This window comes from Orycteropus afer, unplaced genomic scaffold, assembly GCF_000298275.1.
Source record: "Orycteropus afer afer isolate SDZICR_OR568_19922 unplaced genomic scaffold, OryAfe1.0 scaffold00120, whole genome shotgun sequence".
Classification (NCBI taxonomy): Eukaryota; Metazoa; Chordata; class Mammalia; order Tubulidentata; family Orycteropodidae; genus Orycteropus; species Orycteropus afer.
The window spans coordinates 3554127-3579851 of NW_006921707.1; the positions used below are offsets into that span (position 1 = coordinate 3554127).

Genomic DNA, 25725 nt, shown 5'->3' on the forward strand with positions numbered 1-25725 from the left:
ATTGTGCATAGTGTTAAAATTTACCAGAACTTGTAGAGGGGGGGTCCAGATTGCTGCTATATATTTGTTGAGAAGAGTAGGAGAAAGACAAAAAAAAAAATGTATCCTGTAGTCAAGACTACACATCTTACTCTTGTACTCTTTGAACAGCAAGCTGTCTGGCTGCTAAAAGAGCATGGAGGTGGCATATTCTGACCTCCTCTAATTCCACAAGAGGAAGACAGAATCACCATCAGCAGCCCAAGGCCTATTCTTATGAAGCCACACATGCCACCACCCTTCCCTCCACTTACCATCCTTGACAGCAACTGCCCCTCTCACAGCACCCACCACCCCTCTGCTGGGATTGGTAATTTGCTGCAGTGGCCACACAGAAGTCACAGATTATGGGGTTTAATAGGGAAGCAACAGGCTACAATTCAAATTCAGGAATATGCTCAGTGTCTCTCATCTGGCAGTCTCTCTTTCAGCAGTGTGCCTCTCTTAGCCGACAGTGAGAGATACTCCTTTTCTGCCTTTGTTGTTATATTCTGTCGAGTCAGACCCGACTCATAGCAACCCCTCCTTGGGTTTCAAGGCCGTATCACTATGGAAGTAGATTTCCCAACCTTCCTTCCGAGGAGTGGCTGGTGGGTTTGAACTGCCAGCCTTCTGGTTAGCAGTCAAGTGCCTTAGGCACTATGCTACCAGAGCTCCTAAAGAGACAGCCTGGTTTACCTGGTGGGGAGCAGCTGGTGGGTTTGAACCGCCAGCCTTGTGCTTGGCAGGCAACTGCCTTAGGCCCCAAGGCCATCCCCTACGGACATTTTAAGCCTGGCAGAGTGGCAAAACTAACCAATCTCAACATCAGAGTTCTACACATTTGAGAGAGAGGGAGAGAGTGAACTTTTCCAGAAGATTACTTCATGCTGCCCTGGGTGGATGACTTTAACAAGCAGCTAACTCAGTTGCTCACAGCAAAGTGCAAGTTACAAAGGCTATGGCTAGAAAAGTCATACCATGTAATTTACTACTCCACATTGGCCAAATGAAAAATATAGTCCATTTTCTGCTTACTTTCTAGGTGAAAGAACCACAAAGCTTCTCAATCCATTTTTCCTTCTCTCTGTACTCTCTAATATAACTCGTAGATTTAAATCTGAAGGAGTTTTATGAAGAACTACCTTTATGTTCTTTATAACATAATATTAGGGTGTGAAAAACAATTGCTTCTTTATATTTAATAAAACCAAACCTATCTTGATTTGTTGACCTGATGTTGTTAGTTGCTGTTGTTTCCAACTTACGGTGACACCACGTATGCGGAAAAGAACTGCTTCATAAGCTGTTGACCTTTTGGAAATAGATTATCAGGTCTACCTTCTGAGGTGCCTCTGGATGGATTTGAACTACCATCCTTTAGCTAGTAGTCAAACAGTTAACCATTTGTGCTACCCAGGGACTCATTGACTTGATATTATATAGTAAAATATTTCATAGAAATACCATACACACATACACACACAAAGGATTGTCAATAGCAATTATTGATAGCAGCAGTTGTTGGTAACAACAGTTATTTAGATATATGTGTGTATTTGTGTGTGTATGTGAGAGAAAGATGTGGTAGTCTCCTTCCATAAAGATTTCAGCTTTGGAAACCCTATGGGATAGTTCTAACATGTCCTAAAAGGTCACTATGAGTTGGACTTGACTTAATGGCAGTGGGTTTGGCTTGAGTTTATATATTTTATATATATGCATATATATAAAATCTTCTATTGTTATCTGCCCCATGTGCAACAGAACAAAAATGTTCCTGGTGTTGCATCATCTTCATGATTGTTGGAACACTTGAGTTCATTGTTGGGGTTACTCTGTATTTTGAGTGGCTTTCAACATAGAGGGCTCATCTTGCAGCTTTATATCAAACAATATTCTGTTGTGACCCATAGGATTTTCGCTGGCTAATTTTCCTCTCTTCAATTTTGCTAAAACTTGTCTACCATGGGTATCACTACTGGTATTTGAAATACTAATGGCATAGTTTCCAGTGTCATAGCAGTGTGCAAGTCACCATCATATAACAAACTGACAGATGGGTGGTCAATGAATATATAGAGAGAGTTACAGAATATTAAAGTATTGGTAAACTTTCCTTTTCAGAGTCTTATATTATCATATGGAAAGAAAGAAAACGTTTTATGTGTCCTTTGGACAGTTGTTGTTATTGTTATTGTTAGGTGCCATTGAGTCATGTCCCACTCATAGTGACCCTGTGCACACCAGAATGAAACACTGGTTGGTCCTTTGCCAGCCTCACAATCCTTGCTATACCTGAGCCCATCATTGCAGCCACTGTGTCGATCCATCTCATTGAGGGCCTTCCCCTTTTTCGTTGACTCTCCATTTTACCAAGCAGGATGTCCTTCTCCAAGGAATGGTCCCTTCTGACAACATGACCAAATAGGTGAGATGAACTCTGGCCATTCTCACTTCCAAGGAGCATTCCAGCTCCACTTCTTCCATGACAGATTTGTTAGTCCTTTGAGCAGTCCGTAATACTCCCAGAATTCTTCTCCAACACTACTACTCAAAAGCATCAACTCTTCTTTGATCTTCTTTATTCATTGTCCAGCTCTCCCATGCATAAGAGGCAATTGAAAATACCCTGGCTTGGGTTAGGCGCACCTTAGTCTTCCAGGAGACATCTTTGCTCTTCATCACTTGAAAGAGATCTTTTGTAGCAGATTTGCCCAATGCAATGTGTTGTCTGATGTCTTGACTCCTGTTTCCATTGGTGATGATTGTAGAACCAAGTAATATGAAGTCCTTGACAACTTCAAACTTTTCTCCATTTATCGTGAAGCTGTTATTGGACCAGTTGTTAGGATTTTTGTTTTCTTTATATTGAGGTGTAATGGCTACTGCAGACTCAAGTCATCCTCACTTTCAGCAAGCAAAGTTGTGTCATCGGCATATCGCAGGTTGTAAATGAGTCTTCCTCTAATCCTGATGTCACATTCTTCTTCATATAATCCAGCTTTTTGGATTATTTGCTCAGCATGCAAATTGAATAAATATGGTGGAAGGATACAACTTTGACTCACTCCCTTCTTGATTTTAAACCATGCAGTATCCCCTTGTTCCGTTTGAATGACACCCTCCTGATCTATTTACAGGTTCCTCTTGAGTACAATCAAGTGTTCTGGAATTTCCATTCCTCTCAATGTTATCCATAATTTTTTATGATCCACACAACTAAATGCTTTTGCATAGTCAAACACATAAGTAAACATTTTTACGGTATTCTTTGCTTTCAGCTAATATCCATCTCACATCAGCAGTGATATCCCTCATTCTGTGTCCTTTTGAATCCAGCTTGCATTTCTGGAAGCTCTCTGTCCATATACTGCTGCAACCATTTTTTAATTATCTTCAGTGAGATTTTACGTACATGTAATATTAATGATATTGTTCAATAATTTACACATTCTGTGGAAATTTGGAATGGGTACAGGTCTGGATCTCTTCCAGTCAGTTGGCCAGGTAGCTGTCTTCCAAATCGCTTGGCATAGCTGAGTGAGTGCCTTCAGCATGGCATCTGTTTGTTGAAACATCTCAGTGGGAATTCTGTCACTTCCTGGAGCCTTGTTCTTCACCAATTCCTTTAGTGCAGCTTTGACTTCTTCCTCCAATACCATTGGTTCTTGATCTCCTGAAGTGGATGAACATCAACCATTTAGTTTTGGGAAAGAGACTCTGTGTATTCCTTCCATCTTCTTTTGATGTTTCCTGCATCATTCAATATATTGACTGTAGAATCTTTCATTATTGTAACTCGAGGCTTAAATTTCCTCTTCAGTTCTTTCAGCTTGAGAAATGCTAAGTGTGTTCTTCCCTTTTGGGTTTCCAACTCCATGTCTTTGTACATTTCATTATAATAATTGACTTTGTCTTCTCGACCTGGTCTTTGAAGTCTTCTGTTTAGCTCTTTTATCTTGTCATTTCTTCCATTTGCTTTGGCTACTCTCCACTCAAGGGCAAACTTCAGAGTCTCTTTTGTCATCCATTTTGGTCTTTTCTTTTTTTCTCATCTTTTTAAAGACCTCTTGCTTTCTTCATGGATGGTATTCTTGATGTCATCCACAATTCCTCTGGTTTTCAGTCATTGGTGTTCAGTACATCAAATCTGTTCTTCAGATGGTCTCTAAATTCAGGAAGGATATATTTAAGGTCATATTTTGGCTCTCGTGGACTTGTTTTAATTGTCTTCAACTTCAGCTTGAACTTGCATATGAGCACTTGATGGTCTGTTCCACCATCAGCTCCTGGCCTTGTTTGGCTGAAGATACTGAACTTCTTCATTGCCTCTTGCCACAGATATGGTCGATCTGGTTCCTGTGTACTCCATCTGGCCAAGCTGTTGTTTGTGTTGTTGAAAAAAAAAATGTATTTGCAGTGAATAAGTCGTTGGTCATGCAAAATTCTATCATGCAATCTTCCATGTTATTTCTATCACCAAGGACGTATTTCCCAACTATCAGTAACTTTTCTTTGTTTCCAACTTTTGCATTCCAGTCACTGGTGATAATCAACACATTTTGATTGCATGTTCAGTCCATTTCAGACTGCAGACTCTGGAGAGTACATTTATAAAATTAGTTTGATAAATGTATATCTTAAAAAATTCTTGGCAAATTAATACTAAATGCTAAGTGGATACTTTTGTTCTGTCCTTAGGCATGGAAGAGGAGATGGTTTGTGTTACGCAGTGGCCGTTTAACTGGAGATCCAGATGTATTGGAATACTACAAAAATGATCATGCCAAGAAGCCTATTCGTATCATTGATTTAAATTTATGTCAACAAGTTGATGCTGGATTGACATTTAACAAAAAAGAGTTTGAAAACAGCTACATTTTTGATATTAACACTATTGACCGGATTTTCTACTTGGTAGCAGACAGTGAAGAGGAGATGAATAAGTGGGTTCGTTGTATTTGTGACATCTGTGGGTTTAATCCTACAGAAGAAGGTAAGTTTGATTTTCTTATTCAATCTGAGTAGTCCTTTATTGCTACAATTTTTAGAACTGTCATAAAGTTCTTTGTTATTTCAGCCACATGATACAATGCTTTGTTTTGTTTTCACAATAGTAACTTAAGGAGCTCTGGTAGCATAGTGTCTAAGTCACTTGCCTGCTAACCAGACGGCTGGCGGTTCAAACCCACCAGCCACTCCTCGGAAGGAAGGTTGGGCAATCCTACTTCCTTAGTGATACTGCCTCGAAAACCCAAGGAGGGGTCGCTATGAGTCGGGGCCGACTCGACGGCACATAACAACAACAACAACAGCAACTTAACATTTGGAAAAAAGCACTAGATTCTTTTTTAAAATTCAGTTTGAAAAGAAACTTTTTTTATAGGTATAGAAACAGTGGAACAGGGTGTAAATAACTGGGAGAGGTACCAAAAATTAAGACCATTCATTGAGTTCCTATGTAAATATTAAGTTAAATACATTGAAACCTGTGAGAGCTGGAACTCAACAGAACCACCTGTTTTTCTGGGTCTCTCAAGTTTTCTGCCTTTGACAGGGTACAGGCTTGCCAATTTTCCTACTGCTTTTTGTGGAAAATATTTTAGTTTTCATTTTCTGACAGAGTTGTGCTTTATACAGGCTTTCACAGGTTTTACTAAAATACAAGACTGCTGGTTCGTTGCCTCAGAGTTGGGCATAGGGTATTATTTCAAATTTCAGTTAAACTCCCTTTCTTGTCTTGCATATGTAGTTTATATTTGAGTTCAATGGAGGATTTAAAGTTGAAGTTTCAGATGAGATAGTTCTCTTTTTAATATATATTTAACAACTAATCAGAAATAATATTTATTGAATTTAGATACTACATTAGTTTTGTCATATGATGGGTTAAAATAATTTTAGTCTTCTTTGTAATCTTTTTTTGTTTTTTCCCCTTTCCTTTTTTGCTTGCTACTTTGGCAATTTAGAATTTGGTCTGGGGGAAGTAAAGTCAGACGTCTGTCTTTGTTGGTTGCCTGTATAAATTTAGCTGATCTAAAAGCCTAAGTAGATGTTCCTCTATCTCTCTTCATTCTTCTTCTATTTCTCCAAAATATGTATTTTTTAATTTTATTGTCATTTGAGTGAAAGTTTACAGAGCAAATTCATCTTCCATCTGACATTTCACATACACTTTGTCTCATGACATTGACTGCAGTCTCCCACAATGCAACACCTCTCCTCCCACTTCTTCCCCATAGTCACATCTTCCCTGTGTCCTTCTCTCCCATGCATTCCTGCCCCTCGAGCTGTCTTCCTGTGCATACACACATCTTCTATTCTCCCATGATTGATCTCTTTAAGGAGTGTTATCTACCCAGTATAAATGTTCAGCTCATATGCGTGTCCTTTGTTTGTATTTCTCCAAAATATTTTTTAATGAAGAAATGAGATTTCCTCTCAGAAGACATATAGTCTTCAGTCAAGGAATACGAGTGTCTAATTTTTGGAAGCCCATTGAGGTGTAGGTAGAGTTGAGAACTCCAGAGATAAGAAGTGTTTATGTTTAGATAAGGATTTTATATTTTCAAATTTTCTTTATGTACAGTGTAGAAAAAAATGAACATAATTTGTAATATTGCCACCAAACTAATCTGTGCATATATAGTAAGTTTTTTAATGGGAATATATTATAAACAGTTTGAAATCTGTGGGTTCCCCCCCCCCCCAATAAACCACATATTATAAACATCTTTTCAGGGCATTAAATATTCCTCTACAATAGCACTTTTGGTGGTTGTATATTATCTCATCATATGGATGTATCATAGTTTATTTAACTTATTGATGCATGTTTAGATTGCTTAAATTTTTAAATTACTTTTTTAAAGACTGGAATAAAAATCTTACATTCTTTGTCCATGTGCTTGGGATGTCAACACAATCAAAATCCAATTGTCTTATTTGAACCTGATTTTTGATGATTTTAGTGTTTAGCAACCTGCAACACAAAGACAAAACTCTACTAAACTAATATCCAAGGGTAAGTAAAGAGACAGAATGAAAAGGAGAGCTTGTCAGGAGCATAGTTGCTTTTCCCACTGCCAAGCATAACTGCCCCTTAGCTTGGTTTGTTCTTACTTCTGTGCCTTTTTTCAGTACTTGGAGCTCTGTAGCTAAAGAAAGGCTTTGTAAACCCTTAGGAGAGAAAGAGAAATGTTAATTTGTAGCAGCTTGTGATAAGTTAAAAAATACAGAGACACTTTCTTATTCTTCAGCTTGAAAAAGAAAGAAGATAAACACATCTTTTAACAGACCTTCAGATTTGTAATGTGTAAGTGTCCCAGATTAATTTTGCAAATTTTAAGGCATAAAGTCTGCTGGACCATTTGGCCACCTAAGAATGATTCTTATCATTTGGGTGCTTATCAAGTGGGCTGTGGGAAGAAGAAAAGCTTAGTCAGCTTTAGTAGAGTGATTCATTAGTTCAGCAAATTGAGTTTAGCAGGTACTCTGATAGGCTTTGGACATTCATTCAGCAAATATACATTAGGTGGCTAATTGGAGAGACAAATGGAAAACATTTCAAATATGGAATTGAGCATCTAGGGGAGAACATTTATTAAAAAGCAGTACCCAGTAATTCATTACAGTTGTTGATGAGTGGATGTAATATATATAATTTTTTAAAAGCATCATATTTTGTGAGTTCTTATCCTCATAGTGCTTACAATCAGTCTAGTTGGAGAGAGAGACAAATAATCTAGGAACTAGAACACTATTTGGGAGCTCTGGTGGTGGTATGCCTAAGGCATGTGACTGCTAACCAGAAGGCTGACAGTTCAAACCCACCACCCACTCCTTGGAAGGAAGATTGGGCAATATACTTCCATAGTGATACTGCCTCAGAAACCCAAGGAGGGGGTCGATAAGAGTTGGATCCGACTCCATGGCAGTGTGTTTGATTTTTTTTTTTTTTTGGTATAATACTATTTGCTAAGTACTCTGCTAGAGAAAGAATAAATAAGCATAGATAGCAGCACCTGATTTAGCCTTAAGAGAGAGTGACTGATAATGTACTAAGAGCTTTATTTTTGTGCTTAGATGAGAATTTTGGTTGATTTTAGTATTCAGAATCAGTCTGTCATGATGTCTTTTTTTACTTTATAAACCTACCAGAATTAAAAAAACAAAAACAAAACACCGTTGCTGACTGTCAAGTTGATTGTGACTCATAGTAACCCCACAAAACGGTAGAAATGGCCCATGGGGTTTCCAAAGTTATATGTCTTTATGGAATGTGATCCTCAGCCTATATGACCATGAGACCAGAAGAACTAGTTAGTGCCCGGCTACAACTGCCAACCACTCGGAGGGGGATCGGTACAGGAGATCCTGGATAGAGTGGGAGAACAATGTGGAACAAAACTCAAAATCATTTAAAAAAACAAAACAAAACAGGTTTCCTGGTCTGATAGAACCTGGTGAGACCCCTAAGACTATGTCCCCTAGCCACCCATCTGGAATTGAACTCACTCCTGTACCTTCCAGCCAAACAATAGACAGGCATATGGGGTGAACATTTCCATCAGGTAGATACAATCCATGGAGCAATCAGTCATGGGAGAATAGAAGAGCAGTATTTGCAGAGGGAGACAGCTCAGGGGGCAGGAGTGCATGGGGAGGGAAGGACACAGGGAAGAGGTAACTCCAGGGAGGAGGTGGGAAGACAGCTGTTACATTGTGGGGAATTGCAGTCAATGTCATGAGACAAAATGTGTATGAACTGCTGTATGAAAAATGAATTTGCTCTGTAAATTTTCACTGAAATCACAATAACAGTTTAAAAAAAAAAAAAAAAACAGCGATCTTTATGGAAACAACTCTGCCACATCTTCTGCGGAGCAGCTGGTGGGTTCAAACTGCCAGCCTTTTGTTTAGCAGCTGAACACTTTAAACACTGTGCCACCAAAGATCCTACCTACCAGAATAGGAAAGAATAAATCTTCAAAACATGAAAGCTGCAGTGATCTTTTCCATGGTAAAACTCACAGGTCATTATAAAACAGATTAGAAATATATTTGGGTTGAATGAAACTCAATTTGTGAATTCCTTATCTCCATCAGAGAGGTTTGTAAGAAAAGTAATAGTGTGATGAACAAAGTTTGATACACATGATCTATGAGTTGGTTACCTAGAACAATTGTGTTAATCATGAGTCATTTTTATCTGTTTATTAAAATAACCTCCTAAGAATTTTAATATGCCAGTGGTTTCTAAATTTAGTTTATGCAACTACATTTGTTTTTAAACTTCCACGATTTAAAATTTTCACAAATTCATTTTGGCCATCTCCCCCAGATATCTATAATTTAAAATGTTCTTACTATATTAGGTTGAAGACCTCAGTTTCTTAGAATGAATCTGCAAGAGTTGAGCAATCTTTAATTATTTATTACCAAGGAGCCAAAAAATATTTTATTGTACTCTGTCGTTTTGGTTTTTGATGCATAGTATCAAAACTGCAAAAAGACTTGTAAAACTAACCACTGTATTTTCTTATACATTTGTAATAGGTGACTTCACTAGATGCCTTTTTAAAATTTGTGTTTAAAGATTTGTTTTTAGAATTCTAAACAGTGTAAGACTGCTATTATCCTTTGTAATCATGTTCATACAGTTTAATATGACAAGATGAATATCAGAATGTCTTTGTTCTTCCATTAACTTTACTACTGTTTTGTGTTCTTTTACTTCCAAATAGATTTTACTGCCAATCACTAAATAATATTTTTGTTTTTATCAAGATCTGCCCCTTGAGTCCTGTGTTCCTCCCATTTCTGAGAGCTGAATAGGCTCCCAGATTTGTCTTGAAAATTGGCTAATAACACAAGATGACTTTTTACTGTACCACTTTCAGGCTAGAAGTGGGAAGAAATAACTATGCTTGGATATCACAGTCTGAGAAAATAACTATCCCAGTCCCTGTGAGAATAGCTAATTTTCTCTTGGAAACAAAAGGAAAGGGGAAAAATCTGACCTGTGTTTTGATTCCAGGAACCTCTCAAAATATCCTTACCATGTTATTTCCGCTGCCCCAGGTGACCATTGCTATTATTGAATACTCAGAATGCTGGCAGGCTATATCTGTTTTTAAATTCTAGTTCATTGAACTGTGTGTGGTTCCTATGAATGTTTTTATTTAGTAGACTTGAGGGTAAATTTCTTTTGTTTTTCTTGGAAAGGTGCAGATTTATTTTTGTTTCTTCAGTAAAGCAGAAGCTGCTAAATCTGCTAAATAAGTACTGGAAACACAGCCTAGGGGCTGTATGCAGCTAACCAACTGGGCAGATAGGCTCTTGGTCTAATTTCAGGGTGAAAGATTAGAAAGTTATTTCTAAGTTGCTTTTCTCAAACTGTCCAGATAATAGGGGCTTTAAAAAAAAAAAAAAAACTATTCTCTATTTGATATTCTTCCTTTTATTTAGTAAAGTAAATAAACTAGTGACTTCTCAATAAAGCAATTGTAATATCGAATGAAAAAAAAACGTAATCCATACATTTCTTTCTTTATCCCAACTTTGTCCTCATGCAAAAAGAAAATGATGCCATCACTTTCTATCATCTTTATTTAATCACACAGCTATTATTTTTATATTGCATGAAGCCCAATTGTTCTTTAATCACCTGAACATTTTTGTCAGTAAAAGTCCATTGACTATTAGGACAGTAGCCCCTCAAGAACGGATACTCTGACCCAAAAGTTGACCTACTTCCATTGTTGGTCCTGGGAGCAAGTCCAGGAAAGTTGGATCCAGACAACAAAACAATAGTGAGCTCCATCTCCAATAGACAGTGAACTAAGTTAACAAATGGAAGGAACTCTACTTGGGTTTTTCCCAAAATGTCTGCACTACTGGAAGAATTCCAAGACAGGGAAATTAGGGCAGGTGGCTAGAACTTTGTCTCTCTGGATACTACCAACATCTAAAAAGCCCAGATCTTCTGATTCCACGTGCTGTTGTCAGAAACCAGTAAGACCTATTGATTCATATGAAATGAGTCCAGTGAAGATTGGGAAGTTGGGAATGGGTCTCAAGTATGTATCTAGAGAAATTTATAAATCTAGTTTTTAAAGATTAAGTTGTATACTGAAGACTCACTGAAATCTGACAATATGTAGAAACTTTATCATATTCATATTAGTTTTATAAATCTGTCTTTCCATTACTGAATTAGCTTGGAACTAGGCAGAACAACTTTAGTAACAAAAATCTCAGAGACTAGGACTTAAATACATCCTAAAATGCAGATAAAATCTTGCTGAGAACTAAGAATCTTGTAGATATATTGGGGATAGGTACAATTTTATACATCAGTTTTACTTTTCTTAACTTCCATATTATTTTTTTCTTTCAAAAATGAAAAGATGTGTAAATTATAAATTATCTGTATCTTAGTGGATGAAGGGTCATGGAAACTGGAAATATGCATGCTACATACTGTCCATATACACATTGTTTCTTTCATGTGTGTATACTTATGAACATATACAACCTATTTTTTCAAATTATTTTTGTTTTTCTCATTTATTTTTTTCCCACCTCACTCCTTGCTTAGATAAGGATTTAAGACAGCTTATACATAGCACTTAAGTTTTCGGGGAACTAGGTCTTAGTATAAGGAGCCTGGGTGGGGCAGTGGCTAAAGCACTTGTCTGCTAACTGAAAGGTCAGCAGTTCAAACTCACCAGCTACTTGTGGGAGAAAGGTGTGGCAGTGTTCTTCTATAAAGATTTATAGCCTTGCAAACTCTATGGGTCAATTCTGCTCTGTCCTGTACAGTTGCTATTGACTCAACAGCAGTGGGTAGGTAGGTCTTAGTATATGTACATTTCTTTTTAAACAATTTACTTGGAAATAATTTCAAATTTACAAAAAATTGCAACATGAAGTACAGATTCACCTATTAACATTTTCCTCCCCATTTGATTTAACATTTTCATTTTCTGGTGTCTGTACGTGCATGTGTGTATGTGTGTGTGTGTGTGTGTGTATACACCTATACATACACACAATAATTTCTTTCCCTGAGCCAATTAAGAATAAGTTACATATATCATGGCCTTTTATCCCTAAATACTTGTATATGTTTCCTACGGAGCTCTAGTGGCGTAATGCCTAAGGCATTTGACTGCTAACTAAAAGGCTGGCAGTTTAAACCCATTAGCCACTCCTCAGAAGGAAGATTGATGATCTACTTCCGTAAAGATTTACCACCTCGGAAGTCCAAAGGGGGTCACTATGAGTTGCAGTTGACTTGATGGCAGTGAGTTTGGTTTTTGGTTTATATTTCCTAAGAATGAGAATAGTCTGTAACATACCAATATATAGTTAGCAACTTTGGTAAACTCAGCATTGGACATAATATTTTGGTCTATCCATCTGTATTCCTTCTTTGTCAATTGACCCAATGTTCTTTATTAGCACCTTTCCCCCCCCCCCAATATAGAATCCAGTGTCTTCTATAAACTGGAACCATTTTTCAGCTTTTCTTTTTCTTTTGTGACATTCACACTTACAAAGAATTCAGTGCCCTCTACCTACACACACACACCTCCCCCCTGGAACTTTTTCCTTAATAGAATCATCCTCCTTTGGGGTTTGGCTGATGTCTTCTTGAGGTTAGATTTAGGCTGTGCATTCCTGGCTGTAATACTACACAAGTAATTCTGTGTCCTTCTTAGGATAGCACATGTGGAGGCACACAATGCCCATGTGCCCCTCCTCAGTTAGTATCATCATCCAGTCATGGTGTTGTCCAAGTTCTCTACTGAACAGTAATGATGTTTTCCCCTTGTAGCTAGTATACAGTCTGGGGAGACACTTTTAAGACCACATATCTTAGCCTTCATCAAAACTTCCCACCCCCTCTAGATGCAACATCCATTGCTGACTCTTGTGTGCCATTTTTTAACATTAACTATACTTTCTCATGATAAATTCAAGATATGACATATATCTATAAAGAAGTATTGGAGTAATTCTTACCAATTGTTTTCACTTCTCTGTCCTCTGTTCATTGTTTCAGAAGTAGTACAAAATGTATGGGTCACAGCACCTAATCTGAGAGAATCTTTCTTTGAATATAAGGATGTTACTAGATAGAAGTCATTATTTCCTGTGGATTGTTTTGACCTAAACTGAATATGAAGTTAGCTTTTTTTTTTTTTTTTCAATGTTTAAAGACCAAAAAGATATGACTAAAATTAAGTCCATCTTGGGTTATTCTGGTATGATGTTGACGATTGTAAGCACAGGGGTAAGCCTGGATTTAAATGGTTTATCAGCTACATAACCTTGAGCACATCTTTACGATCTAAACATCATCAAAATGGAGAGAATATAATAGCATCTACCTCATAGAGTTGTTTTGAGGAGTGAATAATATAATTCTTATTGGTTAGTATTTAGTAAGCAATCAATAATATTGACTATTATGCTTATTAAGGTGCTCTGGTAGTGCAGTGGTTAGGCACTAGCTGCTAGCCAAAAGGCTAGAGGTTTGAACCCACCAGCTGCTCAGTGGGAGAAAGATGTGGCAGTTTGCTTTCCTAAAGATTACAGCCTTGAAAGCCCTATGGAGCAGTTCTGCTCTGTCATGTAGGATCACTGTGAGTTGAAATCAACTTGATGGCAAAGTTTATTATGATTGTTGCAATTTTTGCACTGAAGTCCAAGTACTAAAACATAATAAACGGGAGATCAGTTTTTACCTATATTTCCAAATATATTTCCAACATAAGCAAATACTAGCATGACATTTGGATACTGTTAAGACTTGCAATTTACTTGTTCTTGAATAGGAAAATATTTGAGTTTGACTATTGAGACTGCTGTCAGTTTCAAATTTTTGACTAGGCTTCCCATATTTAAATCAAAGTTTAAAATAGAAATATGGAACAAAATGAAATTATCGAAAGGTAGACTGATAGGTTTTAGAATTACTGTTTTTCTTGAATATAGGTAGTCTGGCAAATTCAAAAATTTTTTCTAGAGGATTATGTGTAATGTGTAGTATTTGACGGGTTTTGGAATTGAAAGGAAATTCAATGTGCCTTCAAAGTCTGTCTTTTAATAGAGAGCCATTTGGAGAGAAGCAAAGCTGTTTCTTATTAGATTTAGCTGCTCAGCTCTCACCAGGCAGGATGACACTTCTGTAATTCTGAAATTCACCTCGATTATTTATGCCTCCTCTTGATCTCCTTATTAGACATCTAGTAAATTCATCTTGTAAAACAGTGTTTCTCAATCAGAAAGGTATTATTTCTTTCTGTTTACTTTTTATTAAGGTACAGCTTAACTATTATAAAGGGCATGCGTCTTAAGAATACAGTTCAATATAGTTTTCTGTATCTATTTAGATCTAGATACGCATGATATGTCTCTGTAACCACCATGCAGATCAAGAAATAGAACATTTCCAGATCCCAGAAGGTTTTTTCATGCACCTTCTCAATAAAACCCCCACCCAAATTTATAACCATTATTCTGCCTCTGTCACTTTAGAGACCTCTGGTGGTGCAGTGGCTAAAGCGTTTGGCTGCTAGCGAAAAGGTCAGTGGTTTGAACCCACCAGCTGCTCTGTGGGAAAAAAGATGAGGCAATCTGCTTCTGTAAAGATTGACAGCCTTGGAAACCCTATGAGGCATTTCTACTCTGTCATATAGCATCGCTGAGTTAGAATCAACTTGATGGCAGTGGGTGAGTGGGTCACTATAGATTAGTTTTGCCTTTTTTGTTTGTTTATTTTTTCCTCCTATTCTTCAACTTTATATAACCACAACCATTGAGTCTGGCTTCTTTCTTCCAGTATTAAGTCTGAGATTTATCTGTGTTGAAGCATCTAGCAGAAGTTAATTCTTCTTGATATGTAGCATTCCACTGTGTGGATATCACAAATTATTGACCCATTCGAATGTTAATGGATATTTGGATTGTTTCCAGTTTGTAGCTATTGAAAATAAAGCTGCTTTATTTTTATTCTTTTAGGTGTCTTTTGGTGAATGTAAACAGTTATTTTGGGCACTTATCTATGAGTGGAATTGCTAGATTATGGGATATATGTATATTTAGCTTCAGTAGATTTAGTGCCTTTAGTTTTCTGAAGTGATTGTATTCCCACTAGCAGTGGAGAGGTCCAGTTCCTTTGTATTGTTACCAGCATTTATTATTATTGGTCTATTTAATTTTAGCCATTCTAGTAGATATGTGAAGGAGCTCTGGTAGCATACTGCCTAAGGCACTTGACTGCTAACCAGAAGGCTGGCGGTTCAAACCTACCAGCCACTCCTCGGAAGGAAGGTTGGACAATCTACTTCCGTAGTGATACTGCCTCAGAAACCCAAGGAGGGGTTGCTATGAATTGGGTCCGACTCAACAGCACATAACAACAACAACAACAACAGCAGATATGTGAAGAAGTTCTGGTGGTATAGTAGTTGACTGCTAACCAAAAGGTCAGTGGTTTGAATCCATCAACTGCTCCATGGAAGAAAGATGAGGCAATTTGCTTTAATAAAGATCTACAGCCTGGGTAACTATGGGGAGGAAGTGGGAGGGGAGCTGTTACATTGTGGTAAATTGTAGTCAGTGTCATGAGAAAAAGTGTACATGAACAGAGGGAATCATGTGTTTTTATAAGGTGAAACAAAAGTCTTTTTTCAGACCAGTTGACTAACTCTGGACAGAAATTTTTTTGAGTTTGCTCTGTAAACTTGCACCCAAATCACAATTAAAAAAACATCTACAGCCTTGGAAATCCAATGGGGGTTGCTATGAGTCAGAATCAACTCACGGTAGTGAGTTTGTGGGTTGTTTTTTTTTTTTTTTTTTTGAGTGGATACATAGTGTTATCTCATTGCAGTTTTAATTTGCATTTTCCTGAGGATTAATTTAACCAGTTATGTCTTTCTGTTTTATGTTTTATGTATTACACAATTTCAAGCTATTGCCTTGAGGTCTTGTTTCGTTGAGTCTCCTGAGGCACCTACATTTCTCAAAATACAACTGATTTCTGGTTAAGAATCATGGCATTTGTCAGAGCTTTCTAAGGGTTTATTTCAAAGTCTCTAAGAATGTTTTCACAATCTCGTATGGAAAGAGATGTGAAAAATGTGCAGAAGATAGAAATTTTTCCTCTTGAAACATATTAAGCAGATTGAGCTATGATTAACGATATTCAGTGTTTGATAAAATAAATTGAAGAAACTGTAGGTTGCTTCACTGAAAATTGCAGCTACTGCTGTTTCTTGGTTTCGCCCATTTGTTATATTTATCTTTATAAAATATTCTTCCATAAAAAGACGATGGGTTCAAAAGTGAGAAGATGGTTGTTTTAGCAAACTATTTATGGACTCCCTTAGTTTTTGTATGGTAATTTAAATAGACACAGTATCTATTCAAAATGCTTCTCTATACACAAAGAAAATTCCATGAAAGATCAAGTAAATCAGTAGAAAAAGGATAATTTTTTTTAACCTTTAGTTGCAGACAAAAAGAAGTTAAAACTGATTTTGTTATAGAAACCAGAAAATATTTTATCAGCAGATATAGCTCCTCTGTAGAGAGTTGAAATTCTAGCTGGTCTCTTGACGAGAACATGGGCAATACCAGTTTACTACCACTTGCTCAAATATAATAAGTTGATGGTTACAAAATCAGCGTACCTAACACATCAACTTTGAAATAATCTTTTACCATTGAGTTGACTCCTGACTCACCGCTACCCCATGCACAAAGGAACAAAATACTACACCGTCCCCATGATCAGTTGTGAATTGACCATTGTGACCTATAGGATTTACATTGGCTGATTTTCTGAAGTAGATCACCAGGGCATCCTTTCTACTCCATCTTAGTGTGGAAACTCCACTGAAACCTGTTCAGCATCAAGGCAACATGCAAGCCTCCACTGACAGAGATGGGTGGTAGTTGGTAGCTACATGAATGAACCCAGGTCTTCTGTATGGATGGCAAGACTTCTACCACTGAACCACTGCCCACACTTTAATATTCTACCTTACCAATGCTGTTGTTGTTGTTATGTGACGTTGAGTCGACCCCGACTTATAGCAACCCCGCCTTAGGTTTCCAAAGCAGTATCACTACGGAGGTAGATTGCCCCATCTTCCTTCCGAGGAGTGGCTGGTGGGTTTGACCGCCAGCCTTCTGGTTAGCAGTCAGGTGCCTTAGGCACTATGCCTCCCTAGGCTTATGCTTTTGTACGATTTGGGTTTTTTTTTTTTTTTAAGTCATTTTTTTGAGTGTTCAGAGACATTATCTAGGCAGCCTAACTTCAATGAGGGATACTAACACCACAGCATTTGGATCCAAATAGGATAAAACTACATAGTAAATTAAGGGTCACGTGGGCAAGTTTCTTATTTATGAATCTCCTCACATGATTTTCTTATGTGATAATCTACTTCTCTTCACTGAAGGCTCACTAAGGCTTTCCTTAGCAGAAGCTATTAACTTTCTAAGCAAATTTCAGTTAGGAGTTTTTCTAGCAGTTTATTAGACCTTTAATGAAGGTTAATTATACTCTTCTTCATGCTTTCTGAGCTAAGAGATGAGAAATAATTTTATACACATAAGCAAACCCTAAATTGTCATTTTGTTCTCAGAAACTTGATACCATCATCACTTAGAAAGAGCAATAACTTAGAAACCCAAGTGAGACAGAACACAAAATAGTCTGCTTGGCTACGTGTATACTTAGAACAGGAGGGGATCGTGTGTTTTTATAAGGTGAAACAAAAGTCTTTTTTCAGACCAGTTGGCTACCTCTGGACAGAAATTTTATATTACAGAATGTTTAGACACAATGCAATGTATCTATTAAAATATGCAGAGCTGAGTATATTGTCAAATTAATATGAGTAAAATAACTCCAAAGACCAAATCTTTGAAGAGAATGTATGCTCCCCAAAGTGGGGGAGCATTACCCCCTCTTCCCTTTTAAAGTCCTTTGCATGCCAGTATTGTTTGGAGGGGTTAGACTTTCTTTTCATGACTGTTTAAAGGTCTTTTCTTTCATGAGCCTGTTAGTGAAAATAATTAAAGTTTTTCTCTAGTTCTTGCCTCTTGGAAGTACATGTAAGTTGTCACTTATCTTGAGCAAAACCAAACCAATTGCTGTCTAGTCACTTTCACCTTATAAGCGACCCTCTAGGACAGAGTAGAACTGCCCCGAAGGGTTTCCAAGGCTGAAATCTTTATAAGAGCAGATGGCCACATCTTTCTCCTGCAGAGCAGCTAGCTGGTGGGTTCATACTGCTGACCTTTCAGTTAGCAGGTAAGTGCTTAACCACTGTACCACCTGGGCTCCTTTTTGTGAGCAAGATAATATATATATATATATTTATAAAAAGGAAACTTTGAATCCTGGGCCTCTTCAGAAATTGAGACAATCTTGCAGTCATAAAGAGGGTAAAGTACTTGTCATTTGCAGGTGGGAGAAGTGGAAGGTTAAAAATTAGATAGTCCCATTGTGTTAATAAAACAAGGTCTAGACAAATGTGATTGCCTGGCTGCGTGACTTTTTTTTTCCCCCCCTTAAGATGACTCACTCAATTCATTTAGTGTATAGCCATCAAGTTTAGAAAAAATACTAAAAGAAATACGTATCTATAAAAACAACCTCCTGGAAAAGTTATTTTAGGAATTACAATGGAAAACTAGAATTCATACTATTTTATACAGTGAAGTGTTTCCAGTATTGTGTTTTATTTTGTTTTACTCATAATTAAAACTTGTACTGGATTATGCAATTTTACTATGCCTCTACTGTACAGGAATAGAGAAGTATATAAAATATCTTGTGAGTACAGCCTGCAGAATGCATTAAATGCATTCTGACATCTCTAATATGTTTCTTAAGCATTTCTTTGACAATATTTAACACAGTTTTCTGAAGTTTAACAATCCACAGGACTTATTTTAAGTCACTAAATAATCTGCAGCATTTTAAATCCCCTTAAATGAGCACCTCTGTATAATTGTGATTGAATCAAAGCAGTCAGAAAGTTCATCCAAACCAAACCAAACCCACCACCATCAAGTCAATTCCTACTTATAGCCACCCTACAGGACAGAGTACAACTGTCTCATAGGGCTTCCAAGACTGTGATTTTTATGGAAGCAGGCTGCTACATCTTCTTCCTGTAGATTAGCTGGTGGGTTCAAACCACCAACCTTTTGGTTAGCAGCCAAATGCTTCATGGGGGGGGGTACACTATATCACTTATAATCAACATCTATTATACATGATGTTCTGGTTACCTAGTGCCACTCTGACAGAAATATACCACAAATGGGATAGCTTTAACAAACAGGAGTTTATTCTTACAATTTGGAGGCTTTAAGTCCGAGTTCAAAGTGCCAGGCTCTAGGGGCTGGGTGAAAGCCCCTCAACCTTGGGGTCCAGCTCCGCCTCCTGCTCCCACCCCACTGGAGCTAGAGGCATTTCTTCACTCAGACAGCTGCTGGGCACTGAGGCTGAGAAGCCCCAAGGTTGACAAGTCAAAAGGCACAGTCCCAATGTTACCAAACCACACGGCAGGCCATGTAAGTCCCAAGGTCAGCAGAGCATAGCGGGCTGCTGAGCAACGACACAGCTACGTGCAAGATGCAAGGTCCAAGCATGCCATAGGCTAGAGACCATTCCCAAAGCTGCTTCTTATAAACAGGAAGCAGACCACACCCCAAAGGCAGCTCCTTAGCTGCTTGTGGTAGATCCCACCATGGAGTTGATTGCCAGTCTCATCCTGGGGAATAACTATCACCAGCTGCCCAACCACTCAACCAGACCCAGCAAGTTGACACACAAACTGAACTTGTCAACTTGGCATCTGTACAAATCACCTCCACTGGGTGGCTCCAGTCCCCTTGTTCCTCTAAGTGACGAACTCACCCCCTTGGCCTAGAAATGGCCCGGTTCCTCTCCCTCTTGGGCATGGCAGCCCCGCCCCCTCACTCTTGGGCAGCTGCTATGGCTCCATCCCACTGGCTCACATGAATGAGCAGCCCCACACTCCAGAACCAAGTTGGTGAAGGCCTGGCTCTTTGAAACCTAGGGGCTGTGATCGTTCCACCCCCAAAGGCCATGGTCCTACCCTTTCAGGCTGAAGGAGCTGTGCTTCTGTTTCCTTGGTCTCCACTTTTGCAGAGTAATGCCTGAGGTTAACCCACCCTGCCAGGAATCTTCTTGTCCCAAAGGACATTTAGTGTTATTGCTCCGTGGGCCGGCAACCTACTACTCCATTTCAAGCCTATGCCAGTCTTCTTAACCATTTTGTCATCGTCGTTATGTGCCATCGAGTCAGACCTGACTCATAGCAACCCCTCCTTGGGTTTCTGAGGCAGTATCACTACAGAAGTAGATTGCCCTATCTTCCTTCCTAGGAGTGGCTGGTAGTTTGAACCGCCAGCCTTTTGGTTAGTAGTCAAGTGCCTTAGGCACTATGCTACCAGAGCTCCCTCTTAACCATATATAATCTCTAAATAAGGACAATTATAAAGTCATATTTGCAACATCAGTTATTTATAAGTACTTGCTGGAATTATAGCATTATGTTGCATAATATCTGAGAATTCATGTTTCTGTTCTCACCTTCCATAAATAAGAATCATTTAGTTAATTCCTGGCATAAGATCTTAGATTTTGTTAGATGAGCTCATATGAAGACTTGCCATTGCATGGAATAGTATCATAAAAGATGTTAAAAAGTTAGAAATTAACTCAACTTCTATTTACTCAGCCCACATATTCTAATTGAAAGTAGTTTTCAAACATAATTAGCTTCCAGGAGGGTAGGTTCAAACCCACCAACCGCTCCACAGAAGGAAGGTGGGGCAATCTATTTCTGTAAAGATTTACCGCCTCAGAAACCCAGTGGTGGTCGCTATGAGTTGGAATTTGATCTGATAGCAATGAGTTTCGGGGTTGTTTTTTTTTTTTTTTTGGAAGACGTTAGTATTTAAGTTTTATAATTAGGGTATGTTCCTATGCTTAGGAAGAAAGATATAAAATGAACTAATTAAAATTCGCTGTGGTGTATAGATGAATATTAATGTTGATTGCATAAAAACTTTATCAAAAGTGAGACTCATTTTATGGTATCTGGAGAAGATAGAACTGACATTTATTTAGTCCCTCCTTGGTAGACTCATTACTGATTTTTTGGATCTTTCATATAATGCTTTGTTCTGAAAAATCTGTTTCAATTTAACCTTTTCTCTTACATTATACAGAGGCAATAAACAAATTGATTTATTCATGTATAATCCTAACCAGATTAACAGAGCATTTTTCTTCTGGACCCTTAAAATTATAAGTGGTTATGTCAGTGATTACAGTGAGATTTCTAGGTTTTCGAATTGCTTCTCATGTCTTCATGAGACATGTTTGACATGTCTTCTCAGAACATAGTAAATCATTAATAATTATGTCTTCATTTGCTGGTCCCTTTTTTATAAAAGTATTAACAGAAATGGCAAAGGAGGCTGTGAGCTTAGGGCAGAGGTGATGCCTTAAACTCTCTCCTTGAGCATGAATAGATTTTGTTTCCACCAGTCCTAGAGTTAGTCCTAGGCTGCTGACAAGTAGGAAGGAGAGAATGAACAGCAAAATAAAGATAGAGTAAAGCTCTGACTTTTGTAGCCACAGCACCATTGGGCTGTAGATGCCACGTAATAAGAGGGTCTCCTTGGAAGGCTGGCTTGGCTTAGGAAGAGCTTTATTTGTTACCAAAGAAAAAAGTCTGCTTCTTCTGCTAAGACTGTAGAACATTTTCATTTCCAGAAGCCTCAAAACTAATGACTGATCTAGGTTTTAGAACCTCTGGAATGGAGGACGTATGCTTCTCTTCAGATCTCCTTGACAAGAATCAATTATTACCTATCTAAATGTTGTTATTTAGGTAGTAAGGAGCTCTGATGGTGCAGTGCCTAAGGCATTTGATTGGTAACCAGGAGGCTGGTAGTTCAAACCCACTAGCCACTCCATGGAAGGAAAACAGGGCAATCTACTTCCATAAAGATGTACTTCCTCAGAAACCCAGTAGGGGCCGCTATGAATTGGAATCAACTTGATGGCAGTAGGTTCGATTTTTATTTTTTTATTTAGGTAGTATTTTTCTTACCTAACATTGCCATGATTTATTCTGGTTTTGTGTATTTAAACAGTTCATCTCCAATTTTTTTTTTTTTTTTTTTTAAAAAGGTCTTCTAATGTGAGAGACAATGATAGTCAAATTTTCATGTTATAGATGCTGTGAAACCACCTGGGCCCTCCTTGCAAGCACCAGCTGATTTACCTTTAGCTGTAAATACAGCACCATCCACACAGATGGATTCATCCTCTGCTCCTCTACCTCCTCCATATCAGCTAATTAACCTTCCACCACACCTGGAAACTCTTGGCATCCAGGAGGATCCTCAAGACTACCTCTTGCTAATCAACTGTCAAAGCAAGAAGCCTGAACCCATGAGGTAAATCATGTGTGCCTTGTGTGTATGTGTGTGTGTATGTGTATGTATGCACATATAAGAATCCTATTTTTACTTTTTTTTTTTTTAATCCCTAAGCCATCCATATAGACATCTTTCAGATTCATATTCCTCTAATGATGATTTTTGATATTCAGGAGATTTTATTGAAGACATCCCATCTCTACCACCTTTGATCAAAGAACAATTTTGTCTACAAAGCTCTTTTGGAAATTAATCTATACTTTCATAGCCTTTGTTACAGACTTACAGTCTTACTTGCTTAACAGATTTCACTGATTTATAAATGGTGATCTTGCTCCATTTCTTATGTGATTGTAAACCAGCCAAGGGTCATCTTTGGTTTCTGAAGAAGGAGAGGAATACCTACTACTAGAAGATTTTGAAAGCAAAACGATTCCATTGCAGTGAGTGTGTTGTGGTTGTTTTGGATCTGTGTAAGAAATTAATAATACAGGTAAAATCCCAATATAGCAAATTCTGTGGAATATAGAAATTGGCTTGTAATTAAATTTGATAAATATATTGCTAAAAACTCTTTCCAGTCTTCATACCTATCAGTGAAATAGAATATGCCCCTAAGTTTTACCTTTACAGTGTATTAAGTAAAAATCAGTACTGTCAAGTACTGAACTCCATATACTTAATACTTTGTAAAGTATCAAGTGTTAAGTGATATATACTCCATTTTTACTTAATACTTTGAAAAGGAAAAGCTTAGGAGCAAGATCTGTTTCACTGATAGGTATGAAGACTGGAAAGACAGTTCAGTGCTTGACAGGAGAGAGTCATACTGCCTTACTCAAATCCTCAGTTTCTCTGTCATCTCCATCACTGTTCCCACATCCACATCCATTCCTCTTCTGGGGAAAAAAAAAAAACCTCACTGCCATTGATTCGACTCATAGCAACCCCTCCTTGGGTTTCTGAGGCAGTATCTCTATGGAAGTAAATTGCCCAATCTTCCTTTCTAGGAGCGGCTGGTGTGTTTGAACCACCAGCCTTCTGGTTAGCAGTCAGATGCCTTAGGCACTATGCCACCAGAGCTCCCTCTTCTAAAGCACATGGTATTTTAATTTGATTATTCTTGTCATTTAATGTTGAATGCTTGAGGTAACAGAGGGAGGTAGAGAGCAGTTGTTTTACTATTTGAAAAGGGAGCAGGAACAGATGATTTGGAGGCCTGTCTCTACCATTAACAGCTATATGACAATTAGTAAAATCAAGGAATTTTGTGACTTCGGGTCTTCATTGTTTATTTTACTACATTATCTTAATTTCCAGAGTAAAAATGAGAGTGAGTTGCATAATATAAAACATATTTTCAAACAGGTTATAAGATATAAAATATTTTTATGAGAACAACTATTGGCTTTTGTGTAGAAAGTGATCATTACATGGACAAGAATCAGACAAAAACTTGTTCAAAAATGTGATATAGAGAATTTATTAGAATCTACAAACAATCCAAAGATGGATTTATATGTATTTGTTGTAATGGGATTTTACCTGTAAGAATAAAATGCAATTTTATAAATCAACCCTAGTTAATATAAAATTCTAACTTGATTTTGCCTGTTTGCTGTGAGTATTTAAAATTATACACTTGCAACTTTGCGAGCTATGCTACTAACTAAGGTTTTATTTTATGGAGCATTGAAATTATTTTCAATATCAACATTTAAAAACCAACTTAAAAAAAAAACAAACCAACAGCTAAGTGACATTTTCCAATGCATTTTCTTTTTATACTGTCTCTCCGTGATCTTATTGGTATCACAGCTTTCCTGTTGTAATTTTAAAAATTATACTGAAAATCATTGCTGAGCTATATTTTGTATCTGAGTTTTGAAAAAGTGACCACTGAATAATAAATACCTAAAAAGTACCTGCTAGGTACCCACCATTTTGGTAGATAGTATGGAGGTACAAACTAATTACATTACAGTCCCTTCAGATTAAGTTGTTTCAGAGTTTATAAGCAAAATTTGTTAAGAAGTCAAAACCAAAAAGCATTAAGTACTTATAGAACAGGTCAGTGTATGAGAGTTTTCTTGCAAATTCTTGTTCATCCTACAAGACTCAGCTCAGACACGTGCTTCTCTGGGAAGCATTCGCTAACCTTCCAGGATGGAAAAATGTCCCTGTGGATTTCCACAGCATCCTGGTCATGCCTTCATTATCTTGACCACAATATTGGAAATAGTTTGTTATTTCTGTGCATTTGCTACTAAATTATAAACTAGTTAAGGGCAGGAACCCTTACTTATTATCATTGTACCTCTAGCTACTCTTAACTCACATGTTTGGATTAAATGAAGTGCAAATTATAAAACATGCCTAGATACTTTAGAAATTCCAAGATAGAACAGTGCAAGTATTTTTAAGGTGGAGAAAGCTTCATAGGAGGAGTAGGATTTGAATTATACCTAATTGGTAAGAGAAAGGAAAATATCATGGGTAATTTAGAAAGGAGAGGTGAGAATATGCATGATTGGAGGTGGATGACAAGGATAGCCTGCCTGGAGTAAAGGAAGTGATTCAGGGAATAGCGGGAAATTAGGTAGGACATCAAAGTTGGAACTAGATTATTAGCAGCCTCAATGCCACGGGGAGTAGTTCATGACCTTCATGGAGTTCCCACAACCTGTAGGGACCCTTAACAGGTTTTTCTCTGAGTAGATGAGTGATATGAAAATGTTGTTTTGAAAATATTGATCTTATAACTGTATGGTCCCAGTGAGATTGATTTGATGAAGTCCAGTTAGGAGTAGAAAAAGAAGTCTGGAAGACTCAAAAATGAAGATCTCAGCAGAGACACAGGCCTGAACTTGGGGTGGTGATGGCAGGAATAGGGCAGGAGAACTAAGACGGGCAGAAAGAGGGACATAAGTGACAGTGGGTATCGAAGAAAAGTTGGTTGGATTTTGAGCATAGAAAATCTAGATAAAGACATTTCTTTTAATGGATGTCAAGAAGGGAAATCAGTTTTGAAAATAAGGTGAATTTGGTTTGGGGCACATTGAACAAGGTGTAGAAATGCCCTTTAAACAGTTTGAAAATCTGGGAAGTTAAGAGTTCAGTGCAAAAGCAGCCATCTGTATGCAATGATGGTTTCTCCTCATCCAGAGCAAAGAAGAATGAAGAAAA

General features: G+C 37.6%; 1 protein-coding gene across 1 annotated transcript in view; it reads left to right on the plus strand.

Moving 5' to 3' along the window:
- Positions 1-25725, plus strand: part of GAB1 (GRB2 associated binding protein 1) — a 188841-nt gene that overhangs the window by 108120 nt on the left and 54996 nt on the right. Inside the window, exons 2-3 of the mRNA XM_007944118.1 lie at positions 4723-5017; positions 22335-22557. Of these exons, the coding sequence (XP_007942309.1) occupies positions 4723-5017; positions 22335-22557 (518 nt within the window). The remainder of the gene's footprint in view (positions 1-4722; positions 5018-22334; positions 22558-25725) is intronic.